The sequence below is a fragment of the Heptranchias perlo genome, chromosome 21 (genome assembly GCF_035084215.1).
Source record: "Heptranchias perlo isolate sHepPer1 chromosome 21, sHepPer1.hap1, whole genome shotgun sequence".
NCBI classification, from domain to species: domain Eukaryota; kingdom Metazoa; phylum Chordata; class Chondrichthyes; order Hexanchiformes; family Hexanchidae; genus Heptranchias; species Heptranchias perlo.
The window spans coordinates 38259735-38286416 of record NC_090345.1 but is presented as its reverse complement, the minus strand read 5'-3'; the positions used below and the strand labels follow the sequence as shown (position 1 = coordinate 38286416).

Genomic DNA, 26682 nt, shown 5'->3' with positions numbered 1-26682 from the left:
TGGAGCTCTTTAAGATTATGAAAGTGTTTGATGGGGTAGACAAAGAGAAGATGCTTCCATTTGTGGGGGAGACCAGAACCAGGGGCCATAAATAGAAGATGGTCACTAATAAATTCAATGGAGAATTCAGGAGAAACTTCTTTGCCCAGAGAGTCGTTATCATGTGGAACTCGCTACCGTAAGGAGTAGTTGAGGCGACGAGCATAGATACATTTAAGGGCAAGTTAGATGAACACCATAAGGGAGAAAGGAATAGAAAGATATGCTGATGGGGTTGGATGAAGTAGGGAGGGAGGAAGTTCGTGTGGAGCATAAACACCGACATGCGTCTGTTGGGCCGAATGTTTCTGTGCTGTAAATTCTACGTAATTCTGTTGCTCTGAAGCTTTGCTGTCAGGCGATTGAACTCCCATCCAGAGTGTTTATTCGGATCTCAGCCTCTGACACTGGGAGTCTCTCTGCCCTGTAACCTGTCAGATGCACCAGGTCTTCATCAAACCTTCTGAGTCCCTCGTTGGCCAACACCAGGCAGCTTGGACAATAACTGAAGAAGTCCATTTTCTTGATACTGACACCATCTCAGTGAAGGGAAACGCAGAAGAGGGAGGAAGGCATCAGGATATAAAAATGGTTATAAATAATAAAACTTTATAGTTGCAGATACAGATTTTCCAAAGAGAAATGTTAAATTACTCTAATATTTGTGTCTGAATGTTCAAAAGACCAATAAAAAGAAACTGTAGCTACGATTTTATTTGAGTCATTGATCTGTGCTAATGCTGACAGTAAGTGTCGTTCATAGTCCAACCTTTGAGATGGTGAACTGTACCAGCTCTGTAAGGAACATTCAGACCAACCTTTAACATTGGCAGTAAACTTAACAGCTGCTGCTTGTGGAGTGGAACATGACACTTGCACTGCTCGCAGTAGCCATAGTGCCATTAGAGAGAGGTTGGAAAGGAATGGTTTTGATGGTCCAGAGGATTAGGACAATGAGGGAACGTAACATTGGGAGAGGCTGCAGAGGCCTCACATCATATTTAGACCTATTGGAAAAGCAGCACCGGGAAGGGGTCGCCTTTCAGTGGAGGTGTTGTCTCAGGAACGTGCAATGCTGGAAACTGATTTGAAGAAACCACTGACACTCCAACTGCACTAACTGAACCTGTGAAGCTGACAGCAGCCATTAACTCTCTGAAATAAAAACTATATACTGCGAGTGCTGGAAATCTGAAATAAAAACAGAAAATGCTGGAAATACTCAGCAAGTCCCGGACACCTGATTATTGTCCAGCCCAATAAGACACCCTTGGGGCATGGGAGACAGCGCTGGGAAATTGATGCTTTTTCCCTCATTATATACCTGAAAAAATGGCTGCAGTGGGGTCCAATTTCTACCCGAATCACTACTGAAAGTACATTGATGTCTGTACACCTGGGGAACAGTTCATGGAAATGATCTCATCGCTCCCTGACCATTGTCATCCCAAAGCACTTCACATGTAATTAATTCTTTTATGAAGTTCAGCCATAGTTGCTATGCAGCAGAAGGTAATGTAAACAGAACAGCCAATATACACACAGCAAGTTCTAAACAACACATGAATCACAAATAATCCAGGGGGGTTCTTCTGTTTTGGTGACGTTGATTAACACATTTTCTGCAGCAGATAAGTTATCTGCTGTTTTTAACTTCTAATCTCAAGTGCAATTCTGCAAAATCACCTGACGAAAAAGGGTGTGGATGGTTTATAAATGTCTTGGAAGAGCCAAACGCAATTAGTTCTGTTTATCCAGCTGATCAGACAACGTAAGTGAAAATAAACAAGAAACTGGCCTATTCATTCAGAACATCATGAGGTAAGAGAGATTTTCCTGTGTAAATAGCATGTTTGATATAAGTGTCTGCCGTGGCTCAGTGGTGGCACTCTCGCCTCTGAATCATTTATGATTCAGAGACTATCTGTAATCACCATGCATTGTTCTGTGATTTATAAATGCGTAGGCTTCGAGGAGTTCCTGACATTTACCTGAGGAAGGAGGAAGCCTCCGCAAGCTTGTAAATTTCAAATAAAATCGTTGGACTATAACTTGGTGTTGTAAAATTATTTACAATTGTCAACCCCAGCCCATCACCGGCATCTCCACATCATGGCCTCTGAATCAGTGAGTTGTGAGCTCAAGTCCCACTCCAGAGAGTTGAGCACAAAATCCAGGCTGGTGTTCCATTGCAGTACTGAGGGAGTGCTGCATTGTTGGAGGTGTCGGATTTTGGATGAGACGTTAAACCGTGGCCTCTTATGCCCTCTCAGGTGGATGTAAAAGATCCCATGGCACTATTTCAAAGACGAGAGGTGGTGTTCTGGCCAATATTTATCTCTAAACAAAAATCACTAAAACAGATTATCTGGCCATTATCACATTGCTGTTTGTGGGACCTTGCTGCCTGCAAATTGGCTACCACGTTTCCTATATTACAACAGTGACGACAATTCAAAAGTACTTCATTGGCTGCAAAGAATTTTGGGATGCCCTGAGGTTGTGAAATATGCTATATAAATGCAAGTCTTTTCTTTCTTGATAAAATACAATTCTTTATATTACACTAATTAAACCATAGAAGTCCATGTCCTAAAGTCGCTTGCTCCCTCAGCTGATGAATCAGTCCTCCTCCATGTCGAACACCACTTGGAGGAAGCATTGAGGGTAGCAAGGCCACAGAATGTACTCTGGGTGGGGGACTTCAATGTCCATCACCAAGAGTGGCTCGGTAGCACCACTACTGACCGAGTTGGCCGAGTCCTGAAGGACATAACTGCTAGACTGGGCCTGTGGCAGGTGGTGAGCGAAACAACACGAGGGAAAAACTTACTTGACCTCGTCCTCACCAATCTACCTGTCACAGATGCATCTGTCCATGACAGCATTGGTAGGAGTGACCACCGCACAGTCCTCGTAGAAATGAAGTCCAGTCTTTGCACTGAGGACACCATCCAACGTGTTGTGTGGCACTACCACCGTGCTAAATGGGATAGATTCAGAACAGATTTAGCAGCTCAAAACTGGGCATCCATGAGGCGCTGTAGGCCGTCAGCAGCAGCAGAATTGTATTCCAGCACAATCTGTAACCTCATGGCCCGGCATATTCCTCACTCTACCATTACCAAGAAGCCAGGGGATCAACCCTGGTTCAATGAGGAGTGTAGAAGAGCATGCCAGGAGCAGCACCAGGCGTACCTAAAAATGAGGTGCCAACCTGGTGAAGCTACAACTCAGGACTACATGCATGCTAAACAGCGGAAGAAACATGCTATAGACAGAGCGAAGCGATTCCACAACCAACGGATCAGATCAAAGCTCTGCAGTCCTGCCACATCCAGTCGTGAATGGTGGTGGACAATTAAACAACTAACGGGAGGAGGAGGCTCTGCAAACATCCCCATCCTCAACGATGGCGGAGTCCAGCACGTGAGTGCAAAAGACAAGGCTGAAGCGTTTGCAACCATCTTCAGCCAGAAGTGCCGAGTGGAAGATCCATCTTGGCCTCCTCCCGATATCCCCACCATCACAGAAGCAAGTCTTCAGCAAATTCGATTCACTCCACGTGATATCAAGAAACGGCTGAGTGCACTCAATACAGCAAAGGCTATGGGCCCCGACAACATCCCAGCTGTAGTGCTGAAGACTTGTGCTCCGGAACTAGCTGCGCCTCTAGCCAAGCTGTTCCAGTACAGCTACAACACTGGCATCTACCCGACAATGTGGAAAATTGCCCAGGTATGTCCTGTCCACAAAAAAAGCAGGACATATCCAAGCCGGCCAATTGCCGCCCCATCAGTCTACTCTCAATCATCAGCAAAGTGAAGCAAGGTGTCGTCGACAGTGCTTTCAAGCGGCACTTACTCACCAATAACCTGCTCACCGATGCTCAGTTTGGGTTCCGCCAGAACTACTCGGCTCCAAACCTCATTACAGCCTTGGTCCAAACATAGACAAAAGAGCTGAATTCCAGAGGTGAGGTGAGAGTGACTGCCCTTGACATCAAGGCAGCATTTGACCGAGTGTGGCACCAAGGAGCCCTAGTAAAATTGAAGTCAATGGGAATCAGGGGAAAAACTCTCCAGTGGCTGGAGTCATACCTAGCACAAAGGAAGATGGTAGTGGTTGTTGGAGGCCAATCATCTCAGCCCCAGGACATTGCTGCAGGAGTTCCTCAGGGCAGTGTCCTAGGCCCAACCATCTTCAGCTGCTTCATTAATGACCTTCCCTCCATCATAAGATCAGAAATGGGGATGTTCGCTGATGATTACACAGTGTTCAGTTCCATTCGCAACCCCTCAGCTAATGAAGCAATCCGAGCCCGCATGCAGCAAGACCTGGACAACATCCAGGCTTGGGCTGATAAGTGGCAAGTAACATTCACGCCAGACAAGTGCCAGGCAATGACCATCTCCAACAAGAGAGAGTCTAACCACCTCCCCTTGACATTCAACGGCATTACCATCGCCGAATCCCCCACAATCAACATCCTGGGGGTCACCATTGACCAGAAACTTAACTGGACCAGCCATATAAATACTGTGGCTACAAGAGCAGGTCAGAGGCTGGGTATTCTGCGATGAGTGACTCACCTCCTGACTCCCCAAATCCCTTCCACCATCTACAAGGCACAAGTCAGGAGTGTGATGGAATACTCTCCACTTGCTGGATGAGTGCAGCTCCAACAACACTGAAGAAGCTCGATACCATCCAGGACAAAGCAGCCCGCTTGATTGGCACCCCATCCATCACCCTAAACATTCACTCCCTTCACCACCAGCGCACAGTGGCTGCAGTGTGTACCATCAACAGGATGCACTGCAGCAACTCGCCAAGGCTTCTTCGACAGCACCTCCCAAACTCGCGACCTCTACCACCTAGAAGGACAAGAGCAGCAGGCACATGGGAACAACACCACCTGCACGTTCCCCTCCAAGTCACTCGTCATCCCGACTTGGAAATATATCGCTGTTCCTTCATCGTCGCTGGGTCAAAATCCTGGAACTCCCTTCCTAACAGCACTGTGGGAGAACCTTCACCACACGAACTGCAGCGTTTCAAGAAGGCGGCTCACCACCACCTTCTCAAGGTCAATTAGGGATGGGCAATAAATGCCGGCCTTGCCAGCGACGCCCACACCCCATGTACGAATAAAAAAAAAATCACTCTTGGTCCATTTGCTTTCTATGTCTTCGGTCGTGTCAATGTAACATGTTGGAAAAAAGCTATTATTAATGCTACCAAGGGTTGTTAATCCTTCTTAATAATAACTTCCACAATGCTTTGGGCCCGAGTGTGACCGAACATGCAAGCTTTATTATAGACACAAGAACAACGTTCTAATGCATTTATACCAAACAAGAAAGTTCTCTCGATTCAGGAACTGTCCCTCTAAATTGGAAAATTGCACATGTCACTCCACATTTTAAGAAAGGAGAGAGAGGGAAACCGGGGAATTATAGACCAGTTAGCCTAACATCTGATGTGGGGAAAATGCTGGTGTCCATAATTAAGGATCGGGTGACTGAACACCTCGAGAATTTTCAGTTAATCACAGAGAGCCAGCATGGATTTGTGAAAGGTAGGTTGTGCCTGACAAACCTGATTGAATTTTTTGAAGAGGTGACTAAAGTAGTGGACAGGGGAATGTCAATGGATGTTATTTATATGGACTTCCAGAAGGCATTTGATAAAGTCTCACATAAGAGACTGTTAGCTAAGATAGAAGCCCATGGAATCGAGGGAAAAGTACGGACTTGGTTAGGAAGTTGGCTGAGCGAAAGGCGACAGAGAGTAGGGATAATGGGTAGGTACTCACATTGGCAGGATGTGACTAGTGGAGTCCCGCAGAGATCTGTCTTGGGGCCTCAATTATTCACAATATTTATTAACGACTTAGATGAAGGCATAGAAAGTCTCATATCTAAGTTTGCCGATGACACAAAGATTGGTGGCATTGTAAGCAGTGTAGATGAAAACATAAAATTACAAAGCGATATTAATAGATTAGGTGAATGGGCAAAACTGTGGCAAATGGAATTCAATGTAGGCAAATGTGAGGTCATCCACTTTGGATCAAAAAAGGATAGAACAGGGTACTTTCTAAATGGTAAAAAGTTAAAAACTGTGGATGTCCAAAGGGACTTTGGGGTTCAGGTACATAGATCATTGAAGTGTCATGAACAGGTGCAGAAAATAATCAATAAGGCTAATGGAATGCTGGCCTTTATATCTCGAGGACTAGAGTACAAGGGGGCAGAAGTTATGCTGCAGCTGTACAAAACCCTGGTTAGACCGCACCTGGAGTACTGTGAGCAGTTCTGGGCACCGCACCTTCGGAAGGACATATTGGCCTTGGAGGCAGTGCAGCGTAGGTTTACTGGAATGATACCCGGACTTCAAGGGTTAAGTTACGAGGAGAGATTACACAAATTGGGGTTGTATTCTCTCGAGTTTAGAAGGTTAAGGGGTGATCTGATCGAAATTTATAAGATATTAAGGGGAACGGATAGGGTGGATTGAGAGAAACTATTTCCACTGGTTGGGGATTCTAGGAGTAGGGGGCACAATCTAAAAATTAGAGCCAGACCTTTCAGGAGTGAGATCAGAAAACATTTCTACACACAAAGGGTGGTAGAAGTTTGGAACTCTCTTCCGCAAACGGCAATTGATACGAGCTCAATTGCTAAATTTAAATCTGAGATAGATAGCTTTTTGGCAACCAAAGATATTAAGGGATATGGGCCAAAGGCAGGTATATGGAGTTAGATCACAGACCAACCATGATCATATCAAATGGTGAAGCAGGCACGAGGGGCTGAATGGCCTACTCCTGTTCCTCTGTTCCTAATAAGTATTTATATAACAATGTTCTGATACAGTTATATCAAATAAACAAAGATGGTACAACCTGTCCCTGGAAAGTTTCAAGCTGATCAGGTTTCGTAGGGTGTGTGTGCCTCCGTCACCCCAGAAGCTGCTCCTACCTTTCGCGGGACAGTGTTTCAGTTTATATAACTTTCTGAAGCATATTTGCTTCTGGTAGCTTCACGACATTAGTCCCATGATGGAGTCTGTCCCAGACATCTCCTCTCCCCCAGGGTGCTCAATTTTCCAGACATCTTTATCCATTCTATGGTGTTAACTGTAGTCCATTCTATCCATCTTATTGGGAGGGACATGCCCTTATCTTTCTGTGTATTTTGATTGTTCCGATGCAGAAATTTAAAATGTCTCATCCTGTGTACCCCAATCGCTAAAGTTACCTAATTATCTGAACAAAGCTCCTGCAATTAACATACAGGATTAGTCTGTGTCCAAGCCCTGAGTCTTTGATTGTGCCTTGGGACATTTTGTTATCTGTTTCTGACAATTGGCCTTCAATGTGTCTGTTTCATGGTTTTATTGTCTGCAATATTCTCAATCACTTTGCCTGGTGTCAGGCATATCATTTCCTGTGGGATGCTGGCTCCCTCTGTATTCTCACAGACGCAAGGTCTGCCCACAGTCTCGCTTTTTAGCCAAGCGCCTAAAGCTTTGCAGGATGGGATACATGATTATGTCAAATTGTAACTGTAATTAGTGATACTTACAGTCACGGTCTGTCTGTGATTGAGTGGAGAGGAGGGAGAATGCCCGGGCACAGTGCCCCATGCTCTGGAAGTAGTGTGAACAGCTGCAGTCCGTCACTTCAGAAGGTGGAGTGTGAAGTGGGCAGGGGGGTGAAGTCAGCCAGAACATGGGAAGACAGGAGGGAGGGGGGGCAGTACATGCAGGAAGGGAAAGAGAGGCAAAAAAGCCCCGAATGCTGTTTGGAGAGGAGAAGAGTTCAAAAGAGAAACTCAAGAGAGCAGCGTAGAGATGACAAGAGCCCCGAGAGCAGCCTGGAGAAGGACAGGAGCTGAGAAGGAGAGAGGGAGAGAGAGACTCACAGCAGGATCAAGGCAGCTGAGCTGAATAGCCCTGCACTAGTCATTTGCAATAAAGCAAGATATTACCAGCCTATCCCTCCCCCTTCCCTCTCACTTTTTCTCTCACCATTTCCCTCTTTCTCTTCAAAAGCAGCTCTGACAGGAAAGGGAAGCGAGCGAAATGGAGGGCAATGAAGAGAATGTTTAGGGAATCGAGATTCCGCTCTCCATGTTCTCTAACATTTAAATCTGTAACTTTTGTCAGATAGCTCTGACCGTGGTAACCGGGCATGCACCGAGCTCTCTCCTAAACAGGACAGTTACAGCCAGGCGGTAGCTAATCAACGTAAACTGGGCTCTGCCTGACTGTAACTTGCTTCAGTTTAAAGGCACTCGAAGTGTCAACAGTCTCACTTGAATACTTTAACCTGCACTGACTAACTGTAGACCTGGAGCTCTGAGACACCAAGGGCCCGATTTTACCAGGGGTGCGGGTTCCCGGCGGGTAGGCCTGCGGGCGCGTTCAAAACGTGCCCGGTGAAATTAGTGGGTTGTCCGCGCGATCGCAGCAGGCAACACACTAATTACATAAGAACATAAGAACATAAAAGAACATAAGAAATTGGAGCAGGAGTAGGCCAATCGGCCCCTCGAGCCTGCTCCGCCATTCAATAAGATCATGGCTGATCTGATCCCAACCACAAATCTAAAGAACACAAGAAGTCGGAGCAGGACCCGGCCACACAGCCCCTGGGCCCTCTCCGCCACCCACAGGGCATTGACCGATCCGAACTCAGCTTCATGTCCAATTTCCTGCCCGCTCCCCATAACCCCTAATTCCCTTTACTTCTAGGAAACTGTCTATTTCTGTTTTAAATTTATCTAATGATGTAGCTTCCACAGCTTCCTGGGGCAGCAAATTCCACAGACCTACCACCCTCTGAGTGAAGAAGTTTCTCCTCATCTCAGTTTTGAAAGAGCAGCCCCTTATTCTAAGATTATGCCCCCTAGTTCTAGTTTCACCCATCTTTGGGAACATCCTTACTGCATCCACCCGATCAAGACCCTTCACAATCTTATATGTTTCAATAAGATCGCCTCTCATTCTTCTGAACTCCAATGAGTAGAGTCCCAATCTACTCAACCTCTCCTCATATGTCCGCCCCCTCATCCCCGGGATTAACCGAGTGAACCTTCTTTGTACTGCCTCGAGAGCAAGTATGTCTTTTCTTAAGTATGGAGACCAAAACTGTATGCAGTATTCCAGGTGCGGTCTCACCAATACCTTATATAACTGCAGCAATACCTCCTTGTTTTTATATTCTATCCCCCTAGCAATAAAAGCCAACATTCCGTTGGCTTTCTTGATCACCTGCTGCACCTGCATACCAACTTTTTGATTTTCTTGCACTAGGACCCCCAGATCCCTTTGTACTGCAGTACTTTCCAGTCTCTCGCCATTAAGAAAATAACTTGCTCTCTGATTTTTCCTGCCAAAGTGCATAACCTCACATTTTCCAATATTATATTGCATCTGCCAAATCTCCGCCCACTCACCCAGCCTGTCTATATCCCCTTGCAGGTTTTTTATGTCCTCCTCACTCTACTTTCCCTCCCATCTTTGTATCATCTGCAAATTTTGATATGTTGCACTCGGTCCCCTCCTCCAAATCGTTAATATAGATTGTAAAGAGTTGGGGACCCAGCACCGACCCCTGTGGAACACCACTGGTTACTGGTTGCCAGTCCGAAAATGAACCATTTATCCCAACTCTCTGCTTCCTGTTCGATAACCAATCCTCCACCCATGCCAGAATATTACCCCCAATCCCGTGATTTTTTATCTTAAGTAATAATCTTTTATGTGGCACCTTGTCGAATGCCTTCTGGAAGTCTAAATACACTATGTCCACTGGTTCCCCTTTATCCACCCTATACGTTATATCCTCGAAGAACTCAAGCAAATTTGTCAGACATGACTTCCCCTTCATAAAGCCATGCTGACTTTGTCCTATTAAATTATGCTTATCTAAATGTTCCGTTACTGTCTCCTTAATAATAGACTCCAAAATTTTACCCACCACAGATGTTAAGCTAACTGGCCTATAATTTCCAGCCTTCTGCCTACTACCCTTTTTAAATAACGGTGTTACATTAGCAGTTTTCCAATCTGCCGGGACCTGTCCTGAGTCCAGGGAATTTTGGAAAACTATCACCAAAGCATCCACAATCCCTACTGCCACTTCCCTCAAGACCCTAGGATGGAAGCCATCAGGTCCAGGGGATTTATCCGCCTTGAGTCCCATTATTTTACTGAGTACCATTGGATCCACTTACCTGCTCCTCCGGGTTCCCCGACGCTGATCTGCGCGTCGGGCGGGCTGCGCATGCGCAGTACGATCTGTCAGCTGGAGGCGCTCTATTTAAAGGGGCAGTCCTCAACTGACAGATGCTGCCACAAACAGTAAAAATTACAGCATGGAGCAGACCAGGGGGAAGGCTGCTCCCAGTTTAATGATGCCTCACCCCAGGGATCATTAGATGGGGTGAGGAGGAGGGAGAGGACAGAGATCATCCCCCCAGCGGCCGGGAGGAAGTGGCCTGCCTCTGCCACCAAGAAGGCCTGGCCCGAGGTGGCAGAGGGGGTCAGCTGCGCCACCAACATATCGCCCACCTGCATACAGTGCAGGAGGCGCACCAATGACCTCAGTAGGTCAGCCACAGTGAGAACACGTAGTCTTTCCCCTACACTCTCTCTGCCACAACACTGCCCCCACCCCACATCTCCTTCAGCACCGCCAACACTACTCTGTCACATCACCCCTCATACCCACTCAAACCCCATCCTCATCTTACCTGCACCTACTCACCTCGCGAGTACTCATCCCGCCACTAACACGCAACCCAATCCTCATACAATGTCATGGCTCTATCCCATACTCACCCTCTCGTGCATCTCTCTCACGGCCAGCCTCACTCAACCTGCCACCACCTGTGCTGCAGCCACAGGGCATGCATCGCATATGTGCAGTAGGCAGCGTAAGGCAAACGTGTCGTGAGCATGAAGGGGATGCACAAGGGTGTTTGAGGGTTTGTCATGGTTCCTACTTCTTTTGAATTGAAGAACAACTCACATCACACATTATATTGGCGCCACTAGTGCCATGTCTTCGCGAATCCTGTCCGGTTTGTGCAATAATGCCCGCTCCTGGGTATCCCTATGAGGACCCACCACTGATGCCACCCAGTGTGTCACTGCAGAGTGGGTGTAGGTGTATTTGCCGGGCCCATCTGCGCCGACGACTGAGAGACACTGGGGATGTCCCCGGTTGCAGCCTGGAAGGCTGTGGAGGTGCCCTCACGGGCACCGAAACACAGGGGGCGTCGGCCCAAAGCATCTCCCAGGTCAGGGCATGAACAGGAGCAACCTGCCACCACCTCTGCTGGAACCACAGGGGTAGCACCACGTAGGGGTACCAGGAAACGAAAACCCAAAGTTCCGTGAGCACACAGGGATTGCACCAGGGTGTTTGTCTATTTGTTATCTTTTTATTTCCAGTCTTTGAATGGCAACACGAAATAAAGTCACTTTTTCTCACCAATGCTGCCACCTCTTGTCCATACTTCTGCAGCTTGTGCAATATGTCCCTTCCGTGCACCTCATCATCATGACGACGACCACCCTGTCCCACCCATTGGGTATAATCCAGTGGGTGCAGGTGTACAGGCACCACTCTTCTGTGGAGGGAGCCTGTATGGACCCTCGTCTGTGCACGTTATGACATGTGAACGCCTCACACAGTGTGATGTTAGGAGAACCGTTGGCATATGAGTGCCTCCCTGGCCTGACGAGCACGCAGGTGAGCCGGTGTTTGGCCCATGGGTCGTTCCTCCTCCTCTCGCTCGTACTCCTCCTCTTCCTCCTCCTCCTCCTCCTCATTGTCGTCCTCAATGTGGGTGGCGGGTGTGCACGGGGCCTCCTCCAGCGGCACCCCTCTCTGTAGTGCCATGTTGTGCAGGGCACAGCAGACAACTATAATTCGTCCCACTCTGAATGGCGTGTATTGGAGCGCTCCCCCAGAACGATCAAGGCACCTGAAGCGCATCTTGAGCAGCCCTATGGCCTGCTCAATTGTAGACCTGGTCGCAATGTGGCTGTCATTATACCGACGCTGTGGCTCAGTAATGGGGTTCCTCAGAGGTGTCATAAGCCACGTGTGCAGGGGATATCCCTTGTCGCCGAGGAGCCAGCCGTTGCCGGTGTTGGGTGCGTGGAAGAGGGGCGGGACGGTGGACTCCCTGAGGACAAAGGCATCGTGGCAGCTGCCAGGGTATCTGGCGCATACGTGTAGGAATCTCTAGCGGTGGTCACAAATGTGCTGGGCGTTCATGGAGTGATACCCTTTCCTGTTGATGAACAGCCCTAGCTCATGTGGAGGTGCCTGTATTGCGATGTGGGTGCAATCGATTACACCCAGCCACAGCATGGAATCCAACCGCCCTCTCCGTCTGGCTGCGCTCATCCATGGCGAAGTTGATGTAGGTCGAGGCCCTGCGGAACAACCCATCGGTGACCTGCCTTATGCACTTGTGTGCAGACGACTGAAAGACCCCGGTGATGTCCCCCGTGGCACCCTGGAAGGATCCGGAGGCGAAGAAGTTGAGGGCAGTGGTGACTTTGACGGCGATGGGTAAGAAGATGCTGCTTGGTCCATCCGGGAGCAGCTTGTCATTGAGGAGGCTGCAGATGTCGGCGACTACCTGGCGAGTAACTCTGAGCCTACGTATGCACTGCTGCTCAGAGAGGTCCATGATGCTGAGCCTCGGTCTGTAGACCCTGTGCGGAGGGTAGTGCCTCCTGCGACGCATCTCTCTCTGCGGTTGCCCTCCATCCTGCTGTGCAGGTGGATGTGCCACAGCACCGTGTTGTGGGGATGCACGTCTCTGAGGCGGATGGCGTGGACTGCGAGGCTGCTGAGGCTGGTCATGCTGTTCGTCCTCCGAGGAGGTCAACGCAGCCCCCATCTGGCAGGTGTCGGTCTGCGGGGTTGTGCACGGTAGAAAAGTGTGTCCTCGCACAGGGGTTGCACTTCCACGCCGGTGAATCTTCTGGCTTGGAGGAGGGTGGTGGAGGGCAGGCGTTGCCCAATGTTACGGAGTGTCCTCCTGCGTTGGGGAAGGCTCTCCCCCTCCCCACCTGTGGAGTGCACCTTGGCAGCTGCCACAGGCTGCCCACTGCAACACGTCTGGTTGGAGTGAGAGTGTTTCCCCCAGTATGTGAAACAGTCTGGGTTGAAGGTAAAATCCCACACTTCCTAATAAGACAGCTGAATCAGGTCATTTAATGACCTGAACAAGCAAAGTAAATACACTCAAGTGGCATCCCGCTGGCTTTAATTGCCTGCGGGATTCCCACCAGCGGGGGCTGCGCACGCACCCCCGCACGTCAGCGCGGAACCCGGAAGTGGCCGGGATCGAGGCGCGATCCGGTCACAGACCTGGATATCGGGATTTTTGAGGCCCCCCCCCCCGCCGAGAACGCACTGGAAACCCGGTGCTAAAATCTGGCCCCAAATGTTGGTTTGCTGCCAGAACTTAATTTGCACATTTAATCAACAGACCAATATTTAATCAGCACACTGTTCAAACTATACAACATGCAGAAGGTTGACAATTCAGGTTAGGTAAAGAAAGAATGACTTGCATTTATATAGCACCTTTCACAACCTCAGGACATCCCAAAGTGTTTTACAGCCAATTAAATACTTTTGAAGTGTAGTCACTGTTTTACTGAAGGAAATGTGGCAGCCAATTTGCACACAGCAAGGTCCCAAAAACAGCACTGTGATAACGACCAGATAATCTATTTTTAGTGATGTTGGTTGAGGGACCCATTGGCTCATCTTCGAAAACAGAATATATTTGGTTAGAATTAAGGAATAATAGAAGAGCTATTATTCTGCTGGATGAGTACAACGGGCCACTAAATAGTGGGAAGGAGATAGAGGAGCAAATTTGCAGGCAAATTACAGAACGATGCAAGAACTTTGGAGTAATGATAATGGTTGGATTCAATTATCCTACTACAGGCTGGGCTAATAAGAGTGTAAAGGACAAAGAGGGGGAGAAATTCCTGAAATGTGTACAAGAGAACTTTCTTGATCAGCATGTCTCCAGCCAATTGAGGAAGGAAGCAGTGTTGGACCTAGTTCAGGGGAATGAATTTGGGCAAGTGCAGCATGTTTCAGTGAGGGAGCAATTAGGAAACAGTGATCACAATATCATTAGGCTTAGAGTAGTTATCGAAAATGATAAGAAATATACAAACGTGAAAACACTCAATTGGAGGAGAGCTATTTTCAGTGAGTTGTAAAGGGATCTGGCCATGGTCGATTGGAATCAAAGATTGACAGGTAAAACAGCAAATGAGCAATGGGAGGCTTTCAAAGAGAAGATGGTACGCATACAGACTAGACACATTCCCAGGAGGGGGAAAAGAAAAGCATCCAAAAACTAGAACTCCCTGGATGACTAAAGATATAGAGATTAAAATGAAACAGAAAAAGGAGGCTTGTGATAAATGTTTGGTTCATAATTCAGTAGAGAACCAAGCAGAATACAAAAAGTACAGGGGAGAACTGAAAAAGGAAATAAGACGGGCAAAGATAGTGTGTGAAAATAGATTAGCGGGTAACTTATGAAGGCACCCAAAAGTCTTTTATAAACATACGAATAGTAAAAGGAATGTGGAGGCAGAGGGCATGGTTGAGGTACTAAATGAATACTTTGCATCTGTCTTCACTAAAGAAGAGGATGCTGCCAATGGCACATAAAGGAGGGGGTAGTAGAGAAATTGGATAGGATAAAAATAGATAAAGAGGAGGCACTTAAAAGGTTGGCAGCGCTCAAAGTAGAAAAGTCACCCGGTCCAGATGGGATGCATCCTAGGTTGCTGAGGGAAGTAGGATGGAAATTGTGGAAGCTCTGGCCACAATCTTCCAATCCTCCTTGGATATGGGAGTGGTGCCAGAGGACTGGAGGATTGCAAATGTTTCATCCCTGTTCAAAAAAGGAGAGGGGGAGAAACCCAACAATTATAGGCCAGTCAGTCTAACATCGTTGGTGCGGAAACTTTTAGAGACACTAATTCGGGACAAAATTAATTGGCACTTAGAAAAATATGAGTGAATAATTGAAAGCCAGCACGAATTTGTTAAAGGCAAATCATGTTTGACTAACTTGATTGAGTTCTTTGATGAAGTAATGGAGAAGATTGATGAGCTTAGTTCAGTTGATGTTGTGTATATGGACTTTCTAAAGATGATTGATAAAATATCACACAATAAAACATGTTAGCAAAATTGAAGCCCATGGGATTAAATGGGGAGTGGCTACATGGATAAGACATTAGTTAAGGGACAGAATACAGAGAGTAGTGGTGAACGGTTGTTTTTCAGACCAGAGGGAAGTGTGCAGTAGTTTCCCCCACTGCTCTATTTGATGTATATAAATGACCTTGGGAATATGGGGCATAATTTCCAAATTTGCACATGACACAAAACTCAGAAATGTAGTAAACAGCGAGGAGGATGATAACAGAGTTCAGGAGGACATAACAGATTGGTGAAATGGGCAGACACATGGCAGATGAAATTTAACGCGGGGAAGTGTGAAGTTATTAATTTTGGAAGGAAGAATGAGGAGAGGCAATATAAATGAAATGGTACAATTTTAAAGGGAATGCAGGAACAGAGAGATCTGGGTGTACGTACACAAGCCTTTGAAGGTGGCAGGACAAGTTGAGAAGGCTGTTAAAGAGGCATACGGGAATCTTGCCTTTATAAATAGAGGCATTCAGTTCAAAAGCAAGGAAGTTATGCTAAACCTTTATAAAACACTTTCTGGGCACCAGCTGGAAGGTTGTGTCCTATTCTGGGTACCACACTTTAGGAAGGATGTCAAGGCCTTAGAGAGGGTGCAGAGGAGATTTACTAGAATGGTGCCAGCGATCAAAGTCTTCAGTTACGTGGAGAGACTAGAGAAACTGGGGTTGTTCTCCTCAGAGCAGAGAAAGTTAAGGGGAGATTTGATAGTGGTGTTCAAAATCATTAAGGGTTTTGATAGAGTAAATAAGGAGAAACTGTTTCCAATGGCAGAAGGGTCGATAACCAAAGGACACAGATTTATAGAACCAGATGCGATGTGAGGAACCATTTTTTACACAGCGAATTGTTATGATCTGGAATGCACTGCCTGAAAGGATGGTGGAAACAGATTAAATAATAACTTTCAAAAGGTAATTGGATAAATACTTGAAAAGGAAAAAGATGCAGGTGATAGGGAAAGAGCAGGGCAGTGGGATTAATTGGATAGCCCCTTCAAAGAGACAGCACAAGTCCAATGGGATGAATGGCCTGCTTCTGTGCTGTATCATTCTATGATTCTATGAAGTAGTGCCATGGGATTTTATGTTCACCTGACACCACTGACAGTACAGCACTCCCTCAGTATTGTGCTGAAGTGTCAGCCTAGATTTTGCACTCAAATCTCTGGCATGGGACTTGAACCTCACAACCTACTGACTCATAGGCCACAGTGCTACCACTGAGCCATGGCTGACATAGGTACTAGTTCAATTAAATGAGTTTGGTTTACCCGACGGCTCATCTGGTTAAAGCAATGAGTAGCTCAGCCATGTAAGCAGAAAGATCCCAGGATCCGATTCTGAATTCCTGCTGGCTGCAAGTTCTCTGGTATCAGCGGCTTGAGCCTTTGCCGATCTTTGCTGTGACCCTCCTGTGCTCAGCTCCTCTCCTGCGATATCCGACTCCTGCTGGCTGCTGACTTTGCTCCAGGGACAACCGTCCCAGCCTAAGATGTTCCCCTTGCCTCCAAACTGCACAGCAACCACCAGCTGCACAGAGGAAAATACTGAGCCATAAGATCCCCTCTGGAAACAGTCTCTAGGCACGACAGAAACAAACAGGTAACTCTATTCCATCTTGTGATCAAATCATAGGCAAAACCTTTAGGTTTTGTTTTCCACAGAAAAGGGGTCTAAATGATGAAATATGATCCTGAAACAATAGTGAAAATTCTGGACTGCCTTGTAATAAAAGAGAATTTACCTCATTCCGTTACTGTAAAGTAGTGGCCTTAATCATAAGCTTATTTTCGGGGAGGCTGCGAGGCTGGCTGGTGGGGAGGGGCAATGAAGGTTGTGGTGTTAATTTGCACCATGACAGTATGGGACAGACTCCATGGTCCAGCTGGTCTTTTCCTGTCTGTTATTTTTGTATGTTCGTGTGTTTGAACTTCTGGTTATTATTTGAATTGCCAGCTTTTTTGGGACTGCTTATTAGCTTTACTGAGTTTCTTGAGTTTCTATGTTGGACTGTACATAATAATTTCCCCATAGCTATTTCTTTCTGAATGTTTAACAAAACTATTAAATATTTAAACATATTTCTTACAGTGATACTGAAAGGAACTCCCTGAAAATGAAATTACTTCAGCTACAATGTCACTTCACGTGGAATCTACAGATGGAAGATGTTGAGTGGGATGATTTGCAGGAACGGCTAAATTATATAATAGAGTCTGATATTGTGAAATATCAAGCCATGCCTTACAATCTACTCGCTTTTGTAAACTGTATGAAAGGAAACCGCGAGGAGTCAATCAACAATTTATGGGAAGCTGAAGAGATTTTGATGAAGAATCACAAACATGAAATTGGAAAAAGAAGCATCATCACATATGGAAACTATGCCTGGGTATATTATCACGTGGGTGAACTGACAGAGGCCCAGTCCTACCTCGACAAGCTGGAGATGATCTGTCAACAATTTCCTAATGGTTCTCGGTACACAGCAATGATACCTGAAGTATACGGAGAGAAGAGTTGGTCGCTGTTGAAATTTAGCAGGAAATATTACGAAGAGGCAAATGAGTGTATTGAGAAGGCACTGGAGGGGGATCCTGATGACATTGAATGGAATGCAGCTCATGCAACTGCTCTGTTTCGACTTAAAGAAACCTTTGGAGACCCACAGTGTCCTGAACACTGCAAAGCAGTGAATCAGTTACACCGCGCCTTAGCACTGAACCCAAATGACACTTTTGTCAAGATCATGTTGGCTCTAAGACTACAGGAATTCAATCAAACTGAGAAATGTTGTAGATTAGTTGAAGAAGTACTGCTGAAATCTCCTGATGATCCATATATAATTCAGTATGCAGGCAAATTTTTAAGAAAACAAGGGTCTGTTGAATATTCCTTACAGCTATTGAAAAAGGCACTGAAGATTAAATCGTCTTCAGCACTCCTTCACCACCAGATTGGCTTATGTTACAAAACTAAGCTGATTGTACTGAAGAAAACACGTCCGAAATACATTAATCATGAAGAAAGAAAAGAATTGATTGAACTTTGCAAATACCATTTCCAAACAGCGTTTGATCAGAAACCCTCACTTATTTTTGCAATATTTGATTTGGCAGAAATCTTTGCAGAATCCGGAGAATATTCCAAAGCCGATGACATCTACGTCAACCTACTTAGAAATGAAGATTACAGCCTTTTGAATAAACAATTAATACGTTGGAACTATGGACAGTACGAGCTGCATGAGAAGAGATCCCAGCTGAATGCCATTCATCTTTTCAAGGAATGCTTAAAACTCAAAGTTAACACCAAGAAAAACGAGAAATGCCGTGCAAAATTGAAACAAATTGCTGAAGATCGAATGAATAGATATTCAAGAGACAGTGTAGCCTTTGGTATATTGGGGCTAATACACCAGGTTGATGGCAAGAAATCAGAAGCCATTGAATTCTTTAAGAAAGCCCTGGAGGGTGATCCTGAGAATGAAGAATATCGAAGTGCTCTACGAGAGCTGCATCAGGTTACATAGGGCAATGTTAAAATGTGTCTCCGATTTACCTGAGGAAATTGAATCCCGTTTTCAATGTGTTGTTTTGCAGTAAATAGTTCAAAAATAATCTTAACATTAGTTGACAGACTTCCCATTTGACATAGGGTTGTGTTGCTACTCATCGACCCTATCATGCTGCATTCACGTTCCCACTTGCTATGGTTACAGTAACGATAAGTATAAATTTCTGAGCTAATGACAAGATTTCAACTCATTTTTTTGCTGATTTCAACAGCTGAAACTGAAATGGACATAGTTAGTAATTTTAGCTTTGGCCGATGGTGTAAAACAGGTGATCCAATCCCCATCAGCCTGCTCTCAATCATCAGCAAAGTGATGGAAGGTGTCGTCGACAGTGCTATCAAACGGCACTTACTCACCAATAACCTGCTCACCGATGCTCAGTTTGGGTTCCGCCAGAACCACTCTGCTCCAGACCTCATTACAGCCTTGGTCCAAACATAGACAAAAGAGTTGAATTCCAGAGGTGAGGTGAGAGTGACTGCCCTTGACATTGAGAATCCCTACGTGGTCAGTTTTCGGTAAAATATTAAAATGCCTACGTGGCAAAGAAGCAGAATGCAAAATGGTTAGAAAGGGTTAATTAGTTAGTAACTGAGATTGGTACAGGTGGCCTGGCCATATGTTTGCGTAGTCAGCAGGTTTGCATTGTCTTATCAATGTAGAGTCTTTGATGTGATTCAAGGACTGGTCTGAATGTCTCCATGTTTATGGCAGATCAATATAGGTAACGAGCTTAGCCAAAGTTGAAAGACATTCCAAGTTGGGAGATAAGGAACAGAAGGAACAGGAAAGAACATTCCAGGTTGGAAGGTGAGGAAGTATCCCCTTTGATGTCTAACAGCAGCTTGATCAGCACATGGACGATCTATGATTGGCCGGCAATAATGTAACCTCGCATGGCAACCTATGCCCGGCTTATGATTGGCGTTGACCCTCGTTAAGTATGTTCCAACCCCTATTGATCTGTATAAAAACGTGTGGATTTCTGTATGTTTCTTGTTCTTGCTCTGCCAGCATAGAGGGACTCTATCAGGAGTCCAAATCAATGCTGCAGACTAAGAACCCTGCTATTAAAGTTGTGTTGAACTTTAAAATGTATTCGACTCAGTTTTTACTGAACTAGACTGAGGGGAAAGAATCCGGATCGTCATTTGGTGGCCTGTACGGGGATATTAACGGTCGTTCACCGAGAGTTCGCGGAGTAAGAGACGGATTGTCTCAGACACAGAGGAAGGAAATAGCGCCCCGATGTAAGTAGTCTTAATTTACTACGTCGGTTTTCCTCCAATCCGTCAGTCTGATGACGAATCGTCCAATCACTAACACTCGTGTGGCCTCCTTACAAGATTCAGGTCAGTCTGGCGAATACACAGAAATAGCAGGAATAGGTCAGTGGTCGAATATCACTGAGGGTCAGCTCCGGCTGAGGGTCAGCGTACGTACTGAGGGAATAACTTGTAAGCGGTAGGTCAGTGGTTAATATCACTGAGGGTAGTCAGGGTTTAAGATCCTGGTGATTGGATATAAACAGGAACTAGTGATCAAAATATCACTGAGTCAGGGTTCGAATTCCTGGTGATTGGGTATAAACAGGAACTTCGAGTCCCTGGGGATTGGGTATGAACGGGAACTGATTGCTTGTGCTGATCGACTACAGAAGGAAGTGCCTGTCTCAACGTGCAGCCTTAGACCGGTTGTTAAGAGGGGAAATCCCCCACGTGAAAGTCAGGACCTTGAAGTGGGCGTAGGGACCAAGGGCACTTAGGATTGTGAGGCACAAGCATCAGTACCGTCCTCAAATTCTGTAATAAGCAACTGAGTGGCGATAATACGGTTGTGTTGACTAGTTGAATAAGAATAAAAGACTGGGGAATGGTCAATGGCCATTGGGAGGAACTAAAAACTTCGATGACGCCAAAACGGCTCAGGAATTAATTTGGAAAAATAACAGAGGTACCACAGCCAAAGAACTAATTGCTTTATGGAGACAGTACTGTAAAAAAAAAATATGGATAGAATTAAGTGACTAGACAAATGTTTGAAAGACAGAGACCCGAAAAAGAGAGGTTTTGTTGTTTAAGTGTACTGTCCCTTTAAAAAGCCTGTCTTGATCAGCGTTTTTTTTTGTCGGTGTTGTGGGCCACGCCCCCTTCTTACTGTGTCTTACGTGTTTTCTTCCTTTGTGTAATGTATCTGTCTTGTCATGTGTTTAATTCTGATACTGCTGAATTAAAATTGGAGTTATTTAGGTTAAGTGACCTATTAAATTCTGGTTCTTATAAAGTGTGGGCATGTTAAATTCCAGACATGGGATCTTCAAAAAATTGGCATTTTGAATGTTTATTTTGTGATTGGCTGTGGTTTAAAGAGAGGTTAAAAATTAACGGGATACATTAAAAAAACTATCTGGTATCATTGTGACAGGAAAAGTCGGAAAGCTGGAACAGCTCAGAGCATTGATTATAATCACATCCACTAAAAGTATGTGAAAAAATAGTGTGCAAAAGTATAGTATAAAGCAATCCACAAATGTGAGAAGTAAAAAAATCAGTCAAACCTGTGTGAAGAGAAATTTTGAAGGTGGGAACATAATCTCAAAGGGAGAAGGATCAAAATACTCCGACCACAAGAGCAAGTTAATATTAACCCCTTCCATCCCAAGAAGCCAGACTGTCATGCCAAGAGCAGTTCAAACAGATAGAAATGACCCAGTCGGTTGAGAACTGTCTGAGGCTTGCCCAGAACACAGGTGAACATGAGGTAACAATTTGTATAGGTTATATTAGTAAAATTGTCCCAATCACTCGGAAATGCCAAAGGCTACAATTGACTGAGATATAAGTTTTCACGCTACAGTGAAAAATTGATAAGAAAGGAATGTAAAACAAATCATATGAAAAGGAAGCATAGGTTAGACAATTGGAAGTCCATTACTTGAGCTATGTACTGACACAGGGTACTAAATGCCTATCAGTTTTACCCTGCCACAGTATGATAAGGAAGTTTTGACAAGTTCTGGGGCTATTCAATTTTATTTGAAATTAATAGTAGAATACAAGATCTGACCAAAGAGGGGAGACCTTCCCTGACAAATTATATAACTCGCATTGAGAATGCTAAGAAAACTCAACAATTAGATCAACACCTCCTAACTCAAGTGTTAAAACAAAGAGCGACATGGAATGGAGGTGGACATCGTAAAAAGAGATAGGCAAATATGGAGACGTAAAGATCTGTGATAAGTGATATAGCAACTGCCTTTGCCTCAGTTGTTAACTGTAAACAATTTTACAACACCAAGTTATAGTCCAGCAATTTTATTTTAAATTCACAAGCTTTCGGAGGCTACCCCCTTCCTCAGGTGAACGATGTGGAAAATCTGATCTTCCACTGAAAATCTGATTTTGACTGATTTTCCACATCTGATCTTCCACTGAAAATCTGATCTTGACTGATTTTCCACATCGTTCACCTGAGGAAGGGGGTAGCCTCCGAAAGCTTGTGAATTTAAAATAAAATTGCTGGACTATAACTTGGTGTTGTAAAATTGTTTACAATTGTCAACCCCAGTCCATCACCGGCATCTCCACATCAGTTGTTAACACCATTGATTTGACAACATTAGATCAAAAGGTCAGAGATTTAGGGTTTCGCATTAAAGATATATTAAAAGATAAATGAAAATACAGATAAGGAATTGTCTGAGGATCAAATGCTGACCATATATTTGCAAAGGATAGCTACAGTGCTAGAAACACATGCCCAAACCATTAATAAATTAATAAAAGAGGAATATAACGTATCTTAGCAGGCGGCTGCTAATGATATCTGCTTAATGTGGTTACATCTTGAAAACACAGAGATTAGGACTTGGAGTTAGAAATTCCAGTCTGCAGCCCTGCGTACATGTGGGAGAGACAGTGTTTATTTCAGACAGGCTGCGTGCTTCAGAGAGAGAGCGAGAGAGGGACTATGCAATTTCTCTCTCCTGTTTTGTTTTCTGAATTTGTTTCGGGTAAAGGGATTATTCCTTTGGATAAATAAATAATAAATGAAGATTTGACAAATTAATCACTTGGGCTCTCAAGAAGAGCCGCAATGGATTTTCTGTGTTTCTTTTAAAACAGGTGACCCTGGTTTTTTTTTGGGACCACGTGAGTGTTGATGGTGCAGGATTACCAAGAGTAGTTACAAAGTTACGGTGCAACCTTTGCTGGAGAAATTTGGTGCAGGAAACGATCCAGTGGTGTTAAAGATTTAAGACTTTAGCTGCAGACATCAGCGGATACCAAATGTCACAGCGTGGTGATATCAACCTGATTCTCTTCTTTTGAAAACATTTTGATTTGTTTTGTTTTAACCTATTTATTGTCGTCCGAGACAGAGTGCTCGAGGTGGGGAGAAATGGGAATTTTTCTCTAAAGTCATTGAATTGGGCATGATAAAAAAATCAATCTGGCATAAATATACAATCTAGTGGAAGTCAGGAAAGTGTAGTTAAGAATAGTAAATTGATAGCTTTCTCGTGGAGATATTTGTGTCCTTGCCTATAATGAATAATGAGAAAACTACACTCAATAGCCTGGCCACTACCCTGACATCGGGACCATGCAGAGGGAGATAAGCACTCTAGACACCCCTGATCTTTTTGATAAGATAACCTGAAAACCTAAGAATGGCTACAGTGGACATAAAAGATACAAATGTATGTTGCCATCATCTGAAACGGAGATCAGGATGAAGAACATGATTACAAAGGCCTATGGTCTGGTGAGCTATTGCAACCACTCTTTAAACAAACCAGTTGCTTTTACAGGACTGAATCCTACAGGACATATGATGTGTGCCATGGAAAATGTTCGGAAATACCATGAGGAAGCAGAGACTGGCCAGCAGAAAGTTAATATCTAAGAACACTAAGCTCATTCCTATGAGATGCTGCTAGTATGCGGAGATACATGAAGAAGATACAGTGAAGAATGAGTCTCAGACAGGCTCAGTTACTTGACAACAGCACAACAGGAAAATGGTTAATGTGGTCCAGGCGAGTGAGAAATCCTTTTAAACAAGGCACTGACACATGGTCCATAGAGAAACCAACTAATTAATGAAACAGTCAGGAAACACTGGTATCAATCAAAAGGACTGAAATTAAAGTAAAGAGGGACACAGTAATTTGGATTTCCAAAATTCAGGGTTAGGTTCCCATCAGTTAACAATAAAATTGGGAGAAACAATATTTAGAAGATATCCGCACGATGGATACAAAATTACAAGATTATGAGGGGCCCAGATAAAGTAGACAGGAAGTACCTGTTTCCCCTAGCAGAGGGTTCAAGAACTAGAGGATGTAGATTTAGGCTGATTGGCTGGAACAAAATTAAAGGGATGTGTTACTAGACATGCTGTCACTGTGTGTCCACATAGTGTTGGACACAGCCTAGAAGCACAGTGTGGGTTTAATAATACCGGTACCAATCCGGATATTAACTGTACCATGGAGGCCCTAGAGGCGGATCTAAAACCCACTTAAGTGGCATATGCCGGAGAGGACGAATACTGTGTTACAACTAATTTGAAAACGTTTAAATATGCCAATCTAACTTGTGATATTTTAAGTCCAGAATTCTACTCCATTTCTGAAGTCCTGGTTCGGATTGGACCCGAGGAACTGGTAGAGATACACCGGCATAACCTCACCACCTTACAAGTTTCTGAGAATGTCAGAAAGGACTTGAAAGCATATCAGGACACATTTGGGTATCTGACACCCCTGTTGCCTAAATACTTGAAAGCATTGCGAATGGAGATACGCCTCTCCCAGAAGGTTTATTATAACCTACAACAGGACAATAACAACATTAAGCATGACATTGACCAAATTAAAGTCACCACCTGGTGAAATGACCTCTGGAATTTGGGACTGAATATACAGATCCATCTTTGGATTAGATTAATTTCATATGTATTAGTCGCAGTGCAGTTTGTTGTAATGTGCTTCTTGATTTTCATTGCATGTAATAAATGTAAGCAGAGGATGAAGGGTTTGGCAAAGATAATGAAACAGAGCCTGGGTAAGAATGTCCCCATTGTCTCTGTGGTTTCAACTAAGAACACATCTTAATGGTACCGGGAGTAGCACCCGCTGGGGTAAGGTGCATGTAAAAGGGAAGACAATTATAGTTTGATAGGATTATCAGATGCTCTGCCTCTCTTCCACCCGGACTGGTGGCCAACACGAAGGGAACCTGGTTAAGATGAGGTACAGCATCTAACGGGATATTGTAGGGAGAATTTGGATTAAGGGATATAATGGGGAGGGCACCAATTCACAGGTGTAAAATGGTCTGAAAGGTACCATTCAGTCTAGTTAGGCTGGAAACAAAATAGAAAGCACCATAGGATATTTGACTCTGTTAGCCTTTTCAAACTAACATGAATAGGTTTAGCTGACCAAGGACATTCGCAGCTTACTTGAGAGATGTTTAGAAGGAGTCTGTTCCTGAGAACAGATAAGAGTACAAAGGCGTATTGATGAAACATGTCTGTGTTCTATTGGGACTTCTCCAGTTCAAGGGCTAGTCATATTCATTGTTATAAATCTTATAGTTTATTGCTTACTTAAATGTTGCTGCGCTGCAGAACCTGCAGAACCAGTGAGCACCGTAATAATTGGTTATCATGAAATGATAAAAGGGGGGAATGAGAATCCCTACGTGGTCAGTTTTCGGTAAAATATTAAAATGCCTACGTGGCAAAGAAGCAGAATGCAAAATGGTTAGAAAGGGTTAATTAGTTAGTAACTGAGATTGGTACAGGTGGCCTGGCCTCCTGCTGGGCCATATGTTTGCGTAGTCAGCAGGTTTGCATTGTCTTATCAATGTAGAGTCTTTGATGTGATTCAAGGACTGGTCTGAATGTCTCCATGTTTATGGCAGATCAATATAGGTAACGAGCTTAGCCAAAGTTGAAAGACATTCCAAGTTGGGAGATAAGGAACAGAAGGAACAGGAAAGAACATTCCAGGTTGGAAGGTGAGGAAGTATCCCCTTTGATGTCTAACAGCAGCATGATCAGCACATGGACGATCTATGATTGGCCGGCAATAATGTAACCTCGCATGGCAACCTATGCCCGGCTTATGATTGGTGTTGAGCCTCGTTAAGTATGTTCCAACCCCTATTGATCTGTATAAAAACGTGTGGATTTCTGTATGTTTCTTGTTCTTGCTCTGCCAGCATAGAGGGGCTCTATCAGGAGTCCAAATCAATGCTGCAGACTAAGAACCCTGCTATATTAAAGTTGTGTTGAACTTTAAAATGTATTCGACTCAGTTTTTACTGAACCAGACTGAGGGGAAAGAATCCGGATCGTCAACATCAAGGCAGCATTTGACCGAGTGTGGCACCAAAGAGCCCTAGTAAAATTGAAGTCATTGGGAATCAGGGGGAAAACTCTTCAGTGGCTGGAGTCATACCTAGCACAAAGGAAGATGGTAGTGCTTGTTGGAGGCCAATCATCTCAGCCCCAGGACTTTGCTGCAGGAGTTCCTCAGGGCAGTGTCCTCGGCCCAACCATCTTCAGCTGCTTCATCAATGACCTTCCCTCCATCATAAGATCAGAAATGGGGATGTTCACTGATGATTGCACAGTGTTCAGTTCCATTCGCAACCCCTCAGATAATGAAGCAGTCCGAGCCCGCATGCAGCAAGACCTGGACAACATCCAGGCTTGGGCTCATAAGTGGCAAGTAACATTCGCGCCAGATAAGT

The 26682-nt window shown here is 44.8% G+C and overlaps 1 protein-coding gene across 3 annotated transcripts; it reads left to right on the top strand.

Annotated features, from left to right (window-relative positions):
- Positions 1–1774: 1774 nt before the first annotated feature.
- LOC137340160 (interferon-induced protein with tetratricopeptide repeats 5-like) lies at positions 1775–26230 on the top strand. Of its 3 annotated transcripts, none has more exons than XR_010966721.1 (3): positions 1775–1860; positions 17425–19373; positions 23038–26230. XR_010966721.1 is itself a non-coding variant. In XM_068002512.1 (2 exons), exons 1-2 carry the CDS (start codon positions 1856–1858, stop codon positions 18863–18865), a joined length of 1446 nt encoding a protein of 481 aa, XP_067858613.1. In that variant the 5' UTR covers positions 1775–1855; the 3' UTR covers positions 18866–20004. The 3 variants fall into 3 exon arrangements, 1 of the variants encoding a protein (XP_067858613.1); XR_010966720.1 differs by lacking the exon at positions 23038–26230 and adding an exon at positions 19625–20004; XM_068002512.1 differs by lacking the exon at positions 23038–26230 and having other exon boundaries at positions 17425–20004.
- The last annotated feature ends 452 nt before the right edge of the window (positions 26231–26682 follow it).